The sequence below is a fragment of the Conger conger genome, chromosome 2 (assembly GCF_963514075.1).
Source record: "Conger conger chromosome 2, fConCon1.1, whole genome shotgun sequence".
NCBI classification, from domain to species: domain Eukaryota; kingdom Metazoa; phylum Chordata; class Actinopteri; order Anguilliformes; family Congridae; genus Conger; species Conger conger.
This window is the reverse complement of record NC_083761.1, coordinates 57,175,751-57,191,947: the sequence shown is the minus strand read 5'-3', so window position 1 is coordinate 57,191,947 and position 16,197 is coordinate 57,175,751. Positions and strand designations below refer to the sequence as shown.

The 16,197-nt window shown below is 42.7% G+C and overlaps 1 protein-coding gene across 1 annotated transcript in view; it reads right to left on the bottom strand.

Moving 5' to 3' along the window:
* Positions 1–16,197, bottom strand: part of sdk1b (sidekick cell adhesion molecule 1b) — a 354,443-nt gene that overhangs the window by 86,864 nt on the left and 251,382 nt on the right. Inside the window, exons 8-14 of the mRNA XM_061230637.1 lie at positions 15,321–15,511; positions 12,259–12,342; positions 6,069–6,263; positions 3,997–4,113; positions 2,778–2,945; positions 1,858–1,960; positions 929–1,102 (exon numbers count right to left, since the gene is read on the bottom strand). Coding sequence (XP_061086621.1) covers positions 929–1,102; positions 1,858–1,960; positions 2,778–2,945; positions 3,997–4,113; positions 6,069–6,263; positions 12,259–12,342; positions 15,321–15,511 — 1,032 coding nt within the window. The remainder of the gene's footprint in view (positions 1–928; positions 1,103–1,857; positions 1,961–2,777; positions 2,946–3,996; positions 4,114–6,068; positions 6,264–12,258; positions 12,343–15,320; positions 15,512–16,197) is intronic.

Here is a 16,197-nt window from a genome sequence, read left to right as displayed (position 1 = left end):
CTAATGTATACGAAAGTAAAAAAAAAAAAAAGAAGAAGGAAATAACAGATATTCAAAGAAACTTGACAGCTGAGACATGATATGAGAGCAGACAGGCCGGTGGGTGTGGAGGGAGAGGGAGAGGGAGCGAGAGAGAGAAAGAATGAGAGACAGAGCGAGAGAGCGAGCAAGAGAGAGCACAGGATAGAGCACAGGATAGAGCACAGGAGAGAAAGAGAAATTTGAATAAATACTACATCAAAATTAGCAAAAAAATGGCCCCAATTAAACTACACATCTGATGCGGATAAGCCACCCTTCTTATTAGGGGAAAAGGATTGCCGCAAACTAGCAGCACAATTTATGTCCTCTTGCCACACAAAATGAGTTAAGCACACATGCGTACACATAGGAACACGCAGCACACACGTGTACAAACTGACACGTGTGCATGCAGGCAAACAACATCACACACTGTCATTTTTCTTACAGGTAATTTTTTTTTAACATCTATAATGCCATCCATATTCTATATAGTTTTATTATGTAACCTCGCATTGGCAACACAAGTGCCTATATTTGTCAAAAAAACACCGTATTATAATTTCAGAGTGAGAGTGAGAGGGAGAGGGAGAGGGAGAGAGAGAGAGGGGGAGGGGGAGGGAGGGAGAGAGAGAGAGAGAGAGAGAGAGGTTGTGTTTGTGAGAAATGACAGCATTGTATTCAGAGCTGCAGAAGCAATGGGGGACCCTCTAAAGCAGCCAGATCTATGCACATCCACGCTGTGGCAAGGTGCGGGGCAAAGGATACACATTAAAACTCTAAAGTAAAGCTGCTAGTCTAATTGCCTGCTCCCTCTTTAATTTGACTCAAGCCTGCACAGACAGGGTGGTGGGTATTAATATCTGCTTAGGGACCCCCCGTCAGCACTCGGAGCCGAAACACTTACATGACCTCCAGACGGGCCGACTTGGAGTCGTTGCCTGCCTGGGAGAGGACGTTGCAGGTGTAGTCCCCGATGTCGCCCGACCAGGTCTGGCTGATGTGCAGGGAGCCGTCCTTCAAGCTGATGCCGCCCCCGCTGGTCTGGCTGACCTCAGCACCGTCTTTCTTCCACACAAACCTGAGGTTCAGATAAATGACTTGGCCCCATGCAAAATCACGGTTCGTGGCTTTCCTGCAGTGGGTCAGCATTCTGGGAATGCTGCAAATTACTGGGCCTATGAGAGTGTGGCATGCTTGCTTGATTAGCTACCAGGCTTCTTTACAACTATGCAGTGGTAACCAAGTTACAGTATGTGCCAATTATGTCAATGTGCTTTTTGTATTATGCAGGCTTTTCTTTTGAGAATAATTGTGGCTTAAAAAATGGAACTGGTCGATAGCAACCACGCTGAAATTTGTTTTTTTATTAGCCTGATAAAAAAAATCTACAAAGCGAATGCATTAAAGGCTCAGAAAATCACCAAGGCCAATGAAGACTACGATTCTTACATTTTCTAGTTTATTTTGCTTACAAAACTACTATTTCAGTAGAAAGTAATAAAGAGATAACAACACAGCTCGCCTCAAATATGTAGGCTATTTCAGCAAACGTAGCAGAAGCTGGCCGAATACCAACAAATAAGTAAAAAAAAATGTTGATGCCCCGATTTGCTATTTCCCATCAATAAGAATACAGCAAACACACTGATGACAACCCTAATGAAATTCATAAGAACAAAAACAACATTTCTATAAGTTAATGAGTAGGCCCATATGTATTCTTGTACACAGTCAACCAAGTTTTCTGAATTTAATATGCAATCGATACTGTATACCATAACAGCTGCAATATAATTACGTTTTAATGGAAATACAACTGGGGAAATGTCCCACCTGACAGACACTCTGGGGTCAAAGGTCGCCTTGCAGTCCAGCACGGCTGTGGTCCCTTTGATGACACGCTGGTCCTCGGGGGGATGGGAGATGGATGTTCGGCCTGGAGGACACACAAGCCAGGGGAGATCAGAGGAGCCCAGCCTTCGACACAAACAGAACTGCAGAGAGCAGCACGTCCACCCTTATACTTCAACTTGGAGAAGTTACACTAATAATTATTCCTTTTTTCGCCCGTTGTTTTCATGGTTCTGCATATCTGTAATCTGCTCCTCCAGAGGGGAAAATGAAAACAAGAGATACGTGAAGCAGCAGGAGACTGCAACAGTTCACCAAAGTGTACAGTAAAGGGACTGTGCGATTACACTAATAAAAAATAAATGGGGTACATTTGCTATTAACCTTCTGGCCACTTATATATTTTAATTTAAATGAGGAACAAACGGCATTGTTCAAGCTCGGTGGCATCATTAAGGGACACCCCAACGGGGTCCAGTTTTATCGACTCCCTCATTTCTCCTAGTTAAGAGAGCAGGAACACACTGATTGTTTTACAATAAAAACGGCTTCGGAGAGGAATGAGGGAGAATCGGCAGAAAGTTTGTCCGCCACAATGCAAAAAGTCAGTCTCAACAAGTGTTTTACACTTATATTGAGACTGAAATGCATATGTAAAATCGTATTTCTGGTGAAATAAAAGAAAATGTAGTCAATGCGGTGAGGTTAGTCATTTCAAGATTTGCTAATTAGATTAGCAATTAACAATGTTCACTTGTCAATTAAACAGTGAATTAAAACAAGCTACTAATATTTTCTACTTGAGGGAAAAATATTTAAAACACTCATACACATTAAGGAGATAATAACACTAAGACAGAAGGTTCTGGCAGTGTAAAAGTGGGGGAGCTGGGAGGTCTTACTCCACACGGTGAGGGAGGTGCTGGCGCTGATGGCTCCCTCAGCATTGGAGGCGTAGCAAGTGTAGTTCCCCGTGTCCTGCATGAAGACCGGCTTCACCTGCAGCCCGCCGGACTCCAGGAGCGTGAAGCGCGGGATCTGGACCGAGCCGCTGCCCAAAACCTGGGTCCCTGGACGGGATGACACGCACCACGTCTTACTCCGAGACGCAGGCCACAAAACCAGCGCCGGCCTGACACTATCGGCAATTTAGACCGGGCCCTGAGGGGATACCCCTCTGCACATGCCAATGAGGGGAGCGCTCCTTAATAGGAAATACGCCGCTATGCGCTTCGAATTCCGTTTTCCTAACCGGGAAAGCTCTGGCAACCGCTTAATGAATTGAGCAGTGTTTGGAAATAATGATGAATCTTCTGTTGCGAAAAGGAATTATTTCCATAGTGGCTCATCAGTGGGACCAACTGCACACACATAAAAAAATGCATTAAAATAATAGCTCGATTCCGTTTTTATAAGACATTTAGACAAGAAATGTGACTATTTAGTAGGCTTACCATTCTTTTGATAGGATTTATTTATATGAGACACCCTTATCTTGGGGAATTATCCATCGTAAAGTTGTTTTTACAAGGCTTCTTATGCATTTATTTATTTATATATTTTCACCCATTTTCAATACAGACAGCTGCATATTGTACTCAGTGGAGCGGTTCAATGAAAGGACACGCGTAGCACAACACTTCACCTGTCACATCCCAAATGTGGATCCCTAACCAGTATGCCACATAACTACATGTCTGCTACCACAATATATGCATTTAAATAATAATAAATCATTTGTTATTTATCTGACACTTTTATCCAAAGCAACTTACAGTTGATTAGACTAAGCAGGGGACAATCCCCCCTGGAGCAATGTGGAGGTTAAGGACCTTGCTGAAGGGCCCAACAGTTGAGTGGATCTTATTGTGGCTACACCCAGGCATGAACCACCAACCTACTGGGACCCAGTCATGTACCTTAACCACTAGCCTACAGGCTGTCTGTATATTTCTGTATGGAAATATATATTTTGTTCAGATATGTACTATTCAAGTATTGAAGAACTGAAAAAGCCCTTTCTCTTTAGAAGCCTATATCCTCTACCACACTAGAGCAGAAGAGGAGTAAGAGTAAATCTGTCCCCTCTGTTTCAGGTCTGTAGGGCAGGTGTGTGTGTACCTCTCTTCCAGGTGACGGCAGGCTTGGGGGCTCCGGAGGTCTCGCAGGTGAAGACGGCCGTGGTCCCGTCAGTGGCGGTGATGTCAGAGGGAGGCTTGGTGAAGGCCGGGGCCATGCCTGGGGAAAGGCAGACGTCTCTGAAGGCTCGCGTGCGCCAGATAAAACCCAGCGGGAGAGGTGTCGCCGCCCGTGTTGGGAGGCCGGGGAAATATAAAAGCTTTCCTATCCCGCTTTCATCAAAGGCATGTTCCCTTTCATACCTGGACCCGAGACCTCACACGGAGATCAAAGGAAATTAATTTCGATTTCATATTTCAAGCAGACATTGTAATCAAGCAGGGCTCTGCCACTTTGGCTTTCATATCTTTCCTCGTCGGACTGACGCAGAAATCCAGGGCTTGTTGACTAATCAGATTTAATGGAAAGATGGAGACACGTGCGGCTGAATATGGACACAATACTCCAAGAACACATTGTTTCTTGGTCAGGAATGAAATGTAAGGTGCCTAGTGGAGGCAAAGCTGTCCTTTGGAAACCAGTAGCTATTTCAATGTTTTTACTGTCAAGACCGAACGGAACAACTTGGAATGGAAACAAGACTGTTACAGCTTAATTTTCAACAGCTGCTGTGGCCAACGGTTTCGTGTTAGTCACCGTATCTTTTAATGGGGATCAACCAGGCTAATTCCAAGAGCTGACAAACTCCCGAGGGCCTCCGTGCTGAAATAAATGGATGTGGAGAAATAAACAAGATGGAGGACAAAAATGCAATGCCCTAAATGGCATGGGAATTCAGGTTCTTGGAGTCCTTTGATTTTCAAGAGTTTAAAACAAGTTTAAACACTGTATTGAACTGTGGCTTTCAAGAGTTTCAAACTATTTAAAACAGTTTAAAACAGTTTAAAACAGTTTAAAACACATCAGTGCCACACAGAAAGCAATCTGACCTGTTTTAAACAGCCTAATATCAAAGCCCATTTATTTGAAAACCTCACTCGGTGCGCTGCATACATATACGTATACCGCTGATGCCCAGTTAAGAGAGCAGCGCATACAGTAACCAAAACACAAAACAAAGGCACAGCCACAACAGCAAAAAAAGCCCAGAAGAAACCCTGCTAAATAATGTCCACTGCACCTCCAAAACACAGCGGGGTTCAGAGGTCTCGAGCAGCCCGTCTCACACAAACACGGCGCTGATTACGGCACTGCTCTGTGTGGTTTATTCATAATCTTCGCTCACGTCTGGCTGGAATACAGATAAGCTGGAAAATGAGCACTCTGGGGACTGGCTAGCATCCCCTGGTTTTAATTATGTTGGTCAATAATATGTTTTGGAGTTTGAAATATACAATCAATGCGCGGCCGCAGAGTGTAATTCAAAACAAGCCAGAGTGCAGTCCATGGGCCCTCCCTTTGCAGCGGAGGGATGACCAGCACCGATGCGTGTTTTTCTGTTTTCTTCACAACTCTGCTCACGCGTGACAAAAAGAAAATATTGCGCTAAAAAGAGAAAGCGCTACCGACTGTGGGAGTTGAGGAAGCGGAGTGTATAAAGAACATCATTTTTATTCTTTGTCTGAAGCAATTAACAAGTCTTTTCTTCCTCTTAGCGGGAAGGGAAGGGGCCCCTCAGTCTACGGCATGATCAAAGCGGTCAGCCCACAACTCCCCAATCACATAAACAAATGAACAACCGCAGTGAAGCTTCAAGCTACTCTATATTTGAAATCGTTGATAACATTAAAGTAACTATGTATTTACTAATTATCTACTAAGTGAATGCATTGCTTCTCAAGCTTGTACTATATCTTGCCCATCGGAAATGCATGAATCAAAGCTTTTTTCACAGTCGTAAGATCAGCTATACTGTAATATATCGCACAGTACATATATTGTTTTAGATAGTATAGTAAGGACTCAAATATGTCTGTTGCCTTTAATTCCTAGTTTAATAGATGTCCGTACTTGCTAAAAAAAACCATCCTACAAACCTCTACCCCGGTAAAATAATGTTTTGCCGCCATGTTGAGGTGAAGGTACAGCTGACGCATGGTGGATATCTCACTCACTTGTGACAACGAGGTTAGAATGGAGCTCGGTTTCCCCAGCCGAGTTTCTGGCGAAGCACTGGAAGATTCCGGCGTCGTTGGGCTGCACCTTTCGCACCTGCAGGCCCATGCTAGCCATCACTTTGTAGCGGGGGTTATTCAGTTTACCGAGCGGCACAGAGTCCTTGTACCATTCCAGCTTGGGCGAGGGGACTCCTGCATAAGAAGCACACAAAGAAGAACCGGTGAACAACACAAAGCAGCAGAAAAAGGAAGTGAGTACATACAGGCAGTGTGTCCACCATAATGTGAATAGCCCCAGTGAGCGGTTTGATTACAAATCTAAAATTGGAGTACTGAGCCAAATCAAGAAAATATACTGTATGCCTTTTCGAAAACATTATGGAGTACACTGTATATCATGTGACATACATGTACAGCACAGTGAGAGTAGAAAAGGTATACAATACCAGCATTGGCCTTGAACTGCCATCAAGGCCAATATTTCTTTCTTCTGCCATTCTTTTATAGCGTAATACCACTACAGGCAGAGACTAGCGTATAAATATTATATGACCAAAAATATAGTACGAGACGCCAGAATGTGTAACCAGTAAACAGTTAGCACATACCATTCTAAGATCCACTGATATTTGTTTTGACATGCCTTCATTTTGTTTAAGCCTTTATCTTTAGTAAAATAAATTTGAGCAGATCGAGTTGGAGAACAGTGTTCAGATTCAGACTCAGATGGTTCAAGATGCCATCTGACTTGAAAGACAGAAGTGATTCTGTACAACAGCAGGATTTCTTCCATCTTGAAATAACTACTGATAAATCTGATAACTCCCAAGGTAAGAGACACATTACCATAGATCATTTCACAAACTGCGAGTAAATGCTGGTTCAGTACTCAATTACCATAAAGTTACATTTCAGTAGAAAAGGCAAAATAATTAATAAATTCTTTCCATTTGACAGCTGTGAACATAATAAGCAAATACGAGCATTCCAATGAGATGTCAAAACTGAAAACTGTACTCTGAAAAAAGTCAGCTTTCTGCAACGTTATAGAATCAAACAAACACTGGCTGGCTGAATGCGACTGTATTTATGGGAACAGTTGAATATTTAAGCATGAGAGGATGTGTACACAGATGCAGTTAGCAGAGTTACAGAAGCATAATATTTACAGATAAAAGTATGACAATTGTATGTCATTTCACATAACCTGACATCATCTGTTATGCCATCTTGTGATAGCTGTTATATCATGGTGAGGGGTTAAAGTAAAAATGATCACTGTTACTTTTCAACCAGAATTTCTGATTTGTTAAAATGGGATTCAAAATTCTACAGAAACATAAACATTAGACCGTGGTATGCTACTCTAGCACTACACATATACTGACTGTCTCCTAAGCTCTATAAGGTAACTCAAGTTAGCTAGTGTTAGGTAACTATGTAATCTAGATAGCTGATGCTAACTCCTTAAGATACAGAACTTATCTATTTGCTAGCTAATGTTGCATGATTTACACTGAGTGATTACTTCATTACGTAGACCTGTACACCAGCTTGTTAATGCAAATATTTAATCAGCCATCATGTGACAGCAACCAGATGCATAAAAACATGCAGACCTGGTCAAGAGGTTCAGCTTTTTTACAGACCAAATGTTAGAATGGGAAAGAAATGTGATTTCAGTGACTTCGACCATGGAATGATTGTTGGTGCCAGACAGGGTGGAATGAATATCTTAGAAAATGCTGCTCTCCTTGGATTTTCAAGCACAACAGTCTCTTGAGTTTGCAGAGAATAGTATGAAAACATCCAGTGAGCAGCGGTTCTGCAGACAGAAACTCCTTGTTAATGAGAGACCTCAGAGGAGAAGGGCCGGACTGGTCAAAGCTGACAGGAAGGTGACAGTAATGCGAATAACCATACATTACAACAGTGGTATGCAGAAGAGCATCTCTGAACACACAACGCATCAAACCTCTAAGTGGATAGGCTACAGAAGTAGAACACTTAATAAGTCTAAAAGCTAAGTCTAATAAATATGTAATAAAGTGCACACTGAGTGTATACTCTTATATCTAAAAACCTGACCGTTTCCGTTATTTATAATTCCATATACTGTAACTGTTAGTTTTCAAACAGTTTCCAAATAGCTTTCCCATTTTGATCACCAGAACAACACCAGGTTGTACTGCACAAGAAAGGTAATATTATCCTCTGGTTCAATCTTCACAATGTAGAATCAGTTTGATGAGTATAAATATATTTTGTGTGCATTTTTACAGTAAGTGGCGCACTGTTCACATGATGTACAGTATGCACTTCTGGGGTGCGAATGGCAGGAGGCTTCAGCCTTGCGCTTCATAGGCACCCAGGTGTGTGTATATCAGAATTGCACAGTTTGCTGTGCTTTATATATTCCTTACTAATTAATCACAACTACCTCATGAAAACAAACTCCCACTTCAAGAGCAAAAAAACATTCTCCCTTCAAAAAAAAGAGACAGGTTTGTGCCACCTGCTGCTAGGAAACAGGCTACAGCACCAGCAATGTGAAGTTCCGGTGAAATAGACCATAAAATAGGCAGCAGCCTTTTTTCTCACAATGTTACTCAAGGGGTAAACCGCTAACACAATATGTTTCGCGGGATATTTGGATAATATCTGTTATTACTGCATTTTTAACTCGTGCTTGCTTCCTGCAGCCAGCTATGACAGCAGTCTTTACTGTTCCATAGTGCATTTCAGTGAATGCACAAACTAAAAGCGAAATCCCCGCCCTCGCAATGGAGCGCTTTGAAAGTACGCTTCAGGGAGAGGCTCTAAACAAGGTACAATGCTGAAATAACAAAAATACCCCCATCCTCAAAATATCCTGTTCTAAAGAGCCAGCTAAGCTCTTTAAGCTTCAGAGAGCCACGACACGTTTAATTATGATATCCAAAGATGTGCCAAAGATACAAAGACAGAGTGCTGTAGACTTCAGTTTTTTACTTGCGAGATTTAGCAGATGCTCTTATCCAAAGCAACACACACAGCTCACATACTTTTTCGGTACTATCCATCTATACCAGCTTTTAACTTTTTATTAATTTGTTTGAACTTTTTCCACAATTCAGCTTCATTACATTATATTATTGGCATTTGGCAGACGCTCTTATCCAGAGCGACTTACAGTTGATTCGACTAAGCAGGAGACAATCCTCCCCTGGAGCAATGCAGAGTTAAGGACCTTGCTCAAGGGCCCAACGGCTGTGCGGATCTTATTGTGGCATTAGAATCACCGACCTTGCGTGTCCCAGTCATTTACCTTAACCACTACGCAACAGGCCACTTCAGTACCTTGCACAAGGTTCAGGCTTCGACTTAGGCTTCCCTAAGCATTATGCTTCACTTTCCGCACGTGCACTGTCCCATGATATCAGATTCTATTTAAAAAATGAAACCGCATACACCAACAACGACAGCATGCATTTGACAAATAAACACATGCAGCATGGAAATGGTGTTCAAAGAAAGGTGACAAGGATAAGAGACAAGGCTAATAAACAATGGGGACATTTCAATGGTATGATGAGTACATGTTGTTGATGAAGGAATGCTGGGTGCTAAATGTTGGATGCACTGTATGCCACCAAATTCTAATTTCACAGTGTATTTATATCTATTCCTTGATGTGTGTTCATCTCAGGAGAAGCTGAAAGCTCGAAAACATTTAAATGTCATTTTATTAGGGCTGTCATCACATTAAAATAATACAAACGAAGACTAGCAAATCTCCACAGGAAAAATGTCTTGCTAAAATAATATATTAGCTATAAAACTTATCTAGAACATAAAAAGGTTACCAGTGGTTTGTGTAGGTGATTCAGTTGGAATTGAATTGTGAAAGGTATTGATTTGTGAATGCTAAAAGGAACATTTCAGCCCAAGTTTTGTTATTTATGAAAAATAATTAACTAGCACTGGGCATTTTAAGCCAATAGTTCTCCTATCTGTAATGGACCTGAGGACAAAGTAACATCATTATAAGTACATGGAAATTTCTGGCTTGATTAAAAATGATTACATTATCCCATAGCTTTGTAGACAGCCTTGACCCAGGTGGTCTGAATATTTCACATTTGTACATTTGTTCCATTGGTGCTGCTGCTTATGTATTGGAGAAATTCACAGACCTGTCTCAAGAGTACAGCAGCTAACCTCTGGGCCATGAGCGCATTGCTTAGCAGCTCCGCCGTGCGGCTGACCTGGCTTCAATGGGAGGCCAACAGCACGGTGGACAGTGCTAGGGACACAAATAGGAATATGGAGCAAAGGCACAAACAAACATCAGCTTCACTGACGTGCCACATTCTTTAAGATGGCCGTTCTGTTCTGTTCCCCAAATACCTTCATTTCGCATTCCCTTCCTCTCAGCTTCAACCAAGAACCTCTTCACACAAAACAATCGAAGACATCACAAAGCTAGCTCAGTGCTTGATTACTAGAATCACATACCGGGAACAAGAATATTGACATGTAATAAGCTACTAGACTTCGAACGCAATGACCACTGACCCCGCTCTAAAACAGAGAGTATGTGTGTATTTCGAAATACAAAAAAACAACAACAGAAAATGAGAAGCGCTGGGCTACATTTTTCAAAGAGCAAAAAGGCACTGACATTAAGTCAATTTCCTCTGTTTCTGAGCAATACATAACAGTCAAGTGTGTGTACTGTGTACAGGGCTCCCTGATAAAAATCTCAAAGATGTTGGAGCAGAGTGGATTTCCCCTCAGTCCACCAACTGCTGATTTTAGTCATGTACCCTTTTATCTTTTCTTCCCTAAAAGTGCAGCTAGGCAGAAGGCTCAAACATCCACTGAAGCATGCTAGTCTTATTATGCCACCGGGCTCACGCTACATGCGGCACCATTAGCAAGGCATTAGAGGATAGTGGATCTGTTTTGGCAGTAATTCAAGATTTTTCCATGTATTGTACATTTGCACATAATCGCAGGGGCTGAGCCCCAGTATATCAAAAATATGGAACAACTTGCAAAGCAGGCAACACTTATTAAATCACAACAATAGGAGCATATGTATTTGCAAATTGTACACAGCTTTCACAGTGAGTCCTCATACAAAGTAAACTGTACAATTCCATAGACGCAGAGCAGCACCAGATACAGTGTACAGGCCTGTCAGAGTATCACCAGTGAAGACACCCAGCAGCTGGTGATGTCCATGAATCAAGCAGTCATTGTTTGCAACAAAATACTAAACATTACTACTTTTATTGACATAACATTGCTGTGTCCCAAACATTATGGTGCCCATATGGGATGGACTATGTATAAACCCTGCTGTAATTTCTAGATGGTGAAACTCAAATGTATAAAAATGCCCTTTATTAAAATCTGGTATATAAAGGATCATACCATAATCGCAACATTTCAGATATACAACTTAGCTTTTTGACATTATATGTTTATCTCTAATTCTAATTATCTTTAATTCTAGCTACTAATTACAAATAAGTGGCCTGATTTCACCAAGTAACACCAATAACTGCTGAGACAGCTGAAGCTTAGCAGATGTAGGTGTGGTTAGTACTCAGATGTGAGTCCTCCTGGAAACACTAAGTTGCTGTGGTAAGAGGTGTTTGTGGACCGGCAGGGGGCAGTCTTAAACAGAAATCCCCCACACTAGCAAGACTGTGCTGTAGAAGATGCTACCCTTCAGATGGGATGATAAACCAAGGTCCTGACCCACTGTGATCATTAACGGTTACATGGCACATTTGGAAAGAGCAGGGGTGTTAAACCCAGTATCCAGGTCACATTCCCGTAAAAATGACTGTCTAATCATCACCTACTGTATATCTGACTCCCAAGATAGTTCATTCAAATGATCATTTACTTTATTTACCTCGTTAAATAAAGGTTAAAAACATAAATAAAAATTAACAACAACCACACGAGTCATAAAATCCAGGGGTCAGAAAGTAAAAGTCCTTCCATGTGTTTCTTCCACCCGTGATCTTGGCCAGCTGATGTCACTGATTAGTTTCACCTCCCGGCTGAAGAATTGCGCAAATTCAGTCGATTGAAACAAAATCCTGGGGCGGAATTTTCCTTTCAGAACCTGGACTTCACACCTCTGCTGGCGCACATAGCATGGAGAGTGAGGAGGTTGAGCACTCACCTCTGGCCTGACACGGAATGTCCATAGTCCTCTCCACTTCCCCCACGGTCTTCCGTTTGGGCTCCACCGTAAAGTACGGCACCTCTGCAGAAAGAAAAAAACAACAACTATCAGACGACCACCTCTCTCATCCTGAGAGGACGACTTGTACATACGCTCACTGAGCACTTTATTAGGTATTAAGTCTTCTGCTACTATCGCCTATCCACGTAGAGGTTTGACGTGTTGTGTGTTCAGAGCTGCTCTTCTGCATACCACTGTTGTAATGCGTGGTTATTTGCATTACTATCACCTTCCTGGCAGCTTTGACAAGTCTTGCCCTTCTCCTCTGACCCAGAAGATCAGCAGTTTCTGAGATACGCAATCCACCCTGTCTGGCATCAACAATCATTGCTTTTATGCATAACGCTTTTATGCACTAATTGCAGCGACACGATTGGCTGATTAAATATTTGCATTAACAAGCTGGTGTACAGGTTACCTAATAAAGGGCTCACGGAGTGTACTTGGAGAAAACGGCATGTTCCTTCAGCAGATAACTGTATCACTTGTGAAAAAGTAATTAGACCTGTAATGACCCCTTCCATAATGAGGAGGGAGATGTTGAGCAGAATAAGACAGCCTCAGCCCTTTTCTTAGGCCTCAGTGATCATGAAGTTATATGGAAAAAAGCAGCAACGAAGCAGATTTTTTACAAAGAAACTGTAACCGGGCACGGCAGAAAGCACAATCCCTCTTGGACATTTCCCTTAGCAGTCGAGTTTCACGGAAAAAGGACAGCGCTTTGAATCGCGTTATCACTATTATTAATATTCATATTAAAAGAGCACTTGACTGCTTGGGTTTTTTTGTACTAGCGGTTCTTATACCTGATATTTTTCTTGCAGACACTTTTCTCCAGGGAGTATAAACAGTTTATAAAACTATAAACAGCTTTATAACAATGCCACCGATAATGGACTTCCATTAATACCTCTCAGAGCTAAAGCGAGAGGTGCAGGAGGGTAATGCCAGCCGTGGAGGGCTCGTATTTCAAAGGGAAGCATGCAGCCTTTTACACGGAAAAGGCTGAAGTGAAGTGAATCCACTGCATGTGTAAGCAGGTGAACGCATACATATTCAGAGACCCCGAAATGTAAAAGTCCCCTGACTTACACATAATGCCACACATAATCCTTTGAAGATGTGCGTTCAGCTTCACAAGTCATCCGAAGCGGGAGTTGCAACAATTTATTCCTTGTGTTACACTGCTTCTTTATGCATATGCATGTATGTTTTCTTCCCTTCTCTAATCAGAAAAGGCAAACTGTCAGTGCTCTTTATACTTGAACGCACCCTCTAATGAAAGGAGAGACAGGTTATCCATACTGTATTCCACATGCTGTTTATTCAATGGGTCATTCATCCAGTGACTACATACAGTATGACTGTAATACATATGAATAACCTCACAATATACCAATGTCTACCATTCATATGATAGGATTCTCAGTCAGTAGAAAGAGCATTTTAAAGTGCAGTCGAGAGAAATGGACTCTTTGTGGCCCTGGGCACATTGCTACTATACCCCTGAGGGAGATATTCCAGTACTCGTCCAATATAAATGCGGCTATATAAAGGGTTACAGACAGTGGTAGACGGCATGAAACATTGCTTGTCACACTGGATGAGGTCATCCTCTAAATAAATAAATATACACAAAACAAAGCCAATACTTACATGTCAAAACAATAGATCCAAAAGGCATTAAGGTTATCTCGCTTCAACTGGTTGCCTGCTTGTTTAAACGACTGTTTGGGACACATCAGCGAACAAACTGAAATTCTCTGTGCTAAAATGCATTGTGCATCGGACCCATTATCTGATCGTAATTATCGCGTTGTTTCTGCCTGGGTAAGGGCCGCATTTAATACAAGAGGCAACCGTACAGCCATAAAGATTTAAACAAGAAAAAAAGATGCTACTACTCAACAGCCCATTATGTTTACTGCAAACTTGAATGTGCGACAAGAAAAACATTGTCAAGGACAAAAAGACTACAAAACCCACGCCACCACATGAATGGGGATGAGCAGGTGTGAGACGGGATCGCACACCTGCTATAGCATATTGACGAAATGTAATTCCGAACAACCGGCGAACGAGCCGGTTGTACGGCGGTTACTTCACAGTCAAGCGGCGGCGCAGGCTGGCGGTGCGTGCGCACGGACGTACGTCCTGTGTACACGCTCTCGGTGTTTGTTTATGTTAAACCGGCTCGCGGTGAAAGGAGCATAGCTGACAGTCTTAATGCCTAGGGCTGTTTGTTACTCCTCATCTCGTGCGAATCCTGAGAAGGGAAAACATGTTCCAATGATTCAAAGACAACAAAACCGCCTAAGGTCAAACAAACACGGATGAAGGGGAAGACAACTCACTGTAGGCGAACGGTTTACTCGATATGATTCACCGCGCAGACAGTCAGGCAGAGAAACTTCGAAGAAATCTGCACATCGTTGCAAACGGATAAACATGGTAATGCGGAACCACGTCAGTGTCTTCTGTAACCAGCTCAGCTGAATTTGGCTCAGAAAAATGAGGGAATAACTAAGACCCTGTTGACCATTGTAGGTGCTCAGCAATTTCAGTGACAAAATTGCCGTTATACGACAGCTAGGTCCGACCTCGCAATTTGGTTGGGTGAGAGACATTCAAAGGAGTGATGTCGCATGATAAGTCACTGCTAACTTAGCAAAACCAAAACGCTTTATTTATGTTTGGTTGATTCATTGTAACAGAGATACATAACCGAGTAATACTTTAGAAAAGCTCTGTTCTGTCGTTAAAACAGCATTGCAAGCAACTGTAGTATAATTGCAACAATACGCCCTGAGTCAGGACTTACCATGGGTTATTGTTACTGCTTGGCATCATGCCTGCTAACAGTGACAATATCTCACGTCTCAAGTCTTGAGGGTATTATAGGATAATTACAGCACAGTTCTGCCCTGCATACACTCCTCCTACCTGCAGGGGTCACTGCAGCGCTCACACAGCTGAAGGCAGGCGGAGGGGAGGCTCACCTGTGATGAAGAGGAAGGCCTTGGCCTCTGCCGCCTTCACGCTGCTGTCCAGCAGGGCGGCCTCGCACACGTACTGCCCGGCGTCGGCCGAGGTGGGCTTGAAGATGGTCAACCTCCGCCCGAAAGTCCCTACCCCGCCCGCCAGCTTCGCGCCGTTCCGCTTCCAGGAAACGTTCAGCTTGTCGACCGGCCTTTAACGTAAGAGAGCACACAAAAGCGCCTTCAGCTCTAAGGGACCTGGGCGTCAACGTAAGACAATCCACCCACCAGTCCTCAGGCAGTCCTCCAGCCAGCAGGGGTCACTGCAGCACTTACGCAGTTGAAGGTCAGAAAGTAAGACTGTTCTAAGCGGGAGGCTGTGCAAGGAGGGGTGTTTGTGTGTCAGTCGCCTTATTTGTTTATATTCCTCCCACCGATGTAACTTTGCATCGTCTGCCTTGGCTCTGATCATAGTTTCCTCTCACCGTCCTCCAGTAAATGAACACAAGATTGGGGAACGAGGTGAACGAGTCGCTGCACATGGCTTTGCTGGAGTTACATGACACATTCAGCGACCTGCCCAATATGGGGTACTGTAGACAGGCAAATAATGCAGCACAGGACCACAAGACTCCAAGCGGCAGAGCATTTCACCCAGCCCTACGGCGGTATTTACAATTGCGATCGGTATGCAGAAGAATAAGGGGAAATGTTTTTTTATTTTGTATTTTACAAAGGGCAAGACAAGAAGAAGTGGCGTACTCAACGGTTTTCCTCAAAAATAATGTGTAAAACACCAGATACATATCCGGAACATTCATCCAGAACATTCTGATTTGACTTTTAATTTCCTTTGATAATAGATATTATCAGTAAGAACTGACAGAAAGATACACTT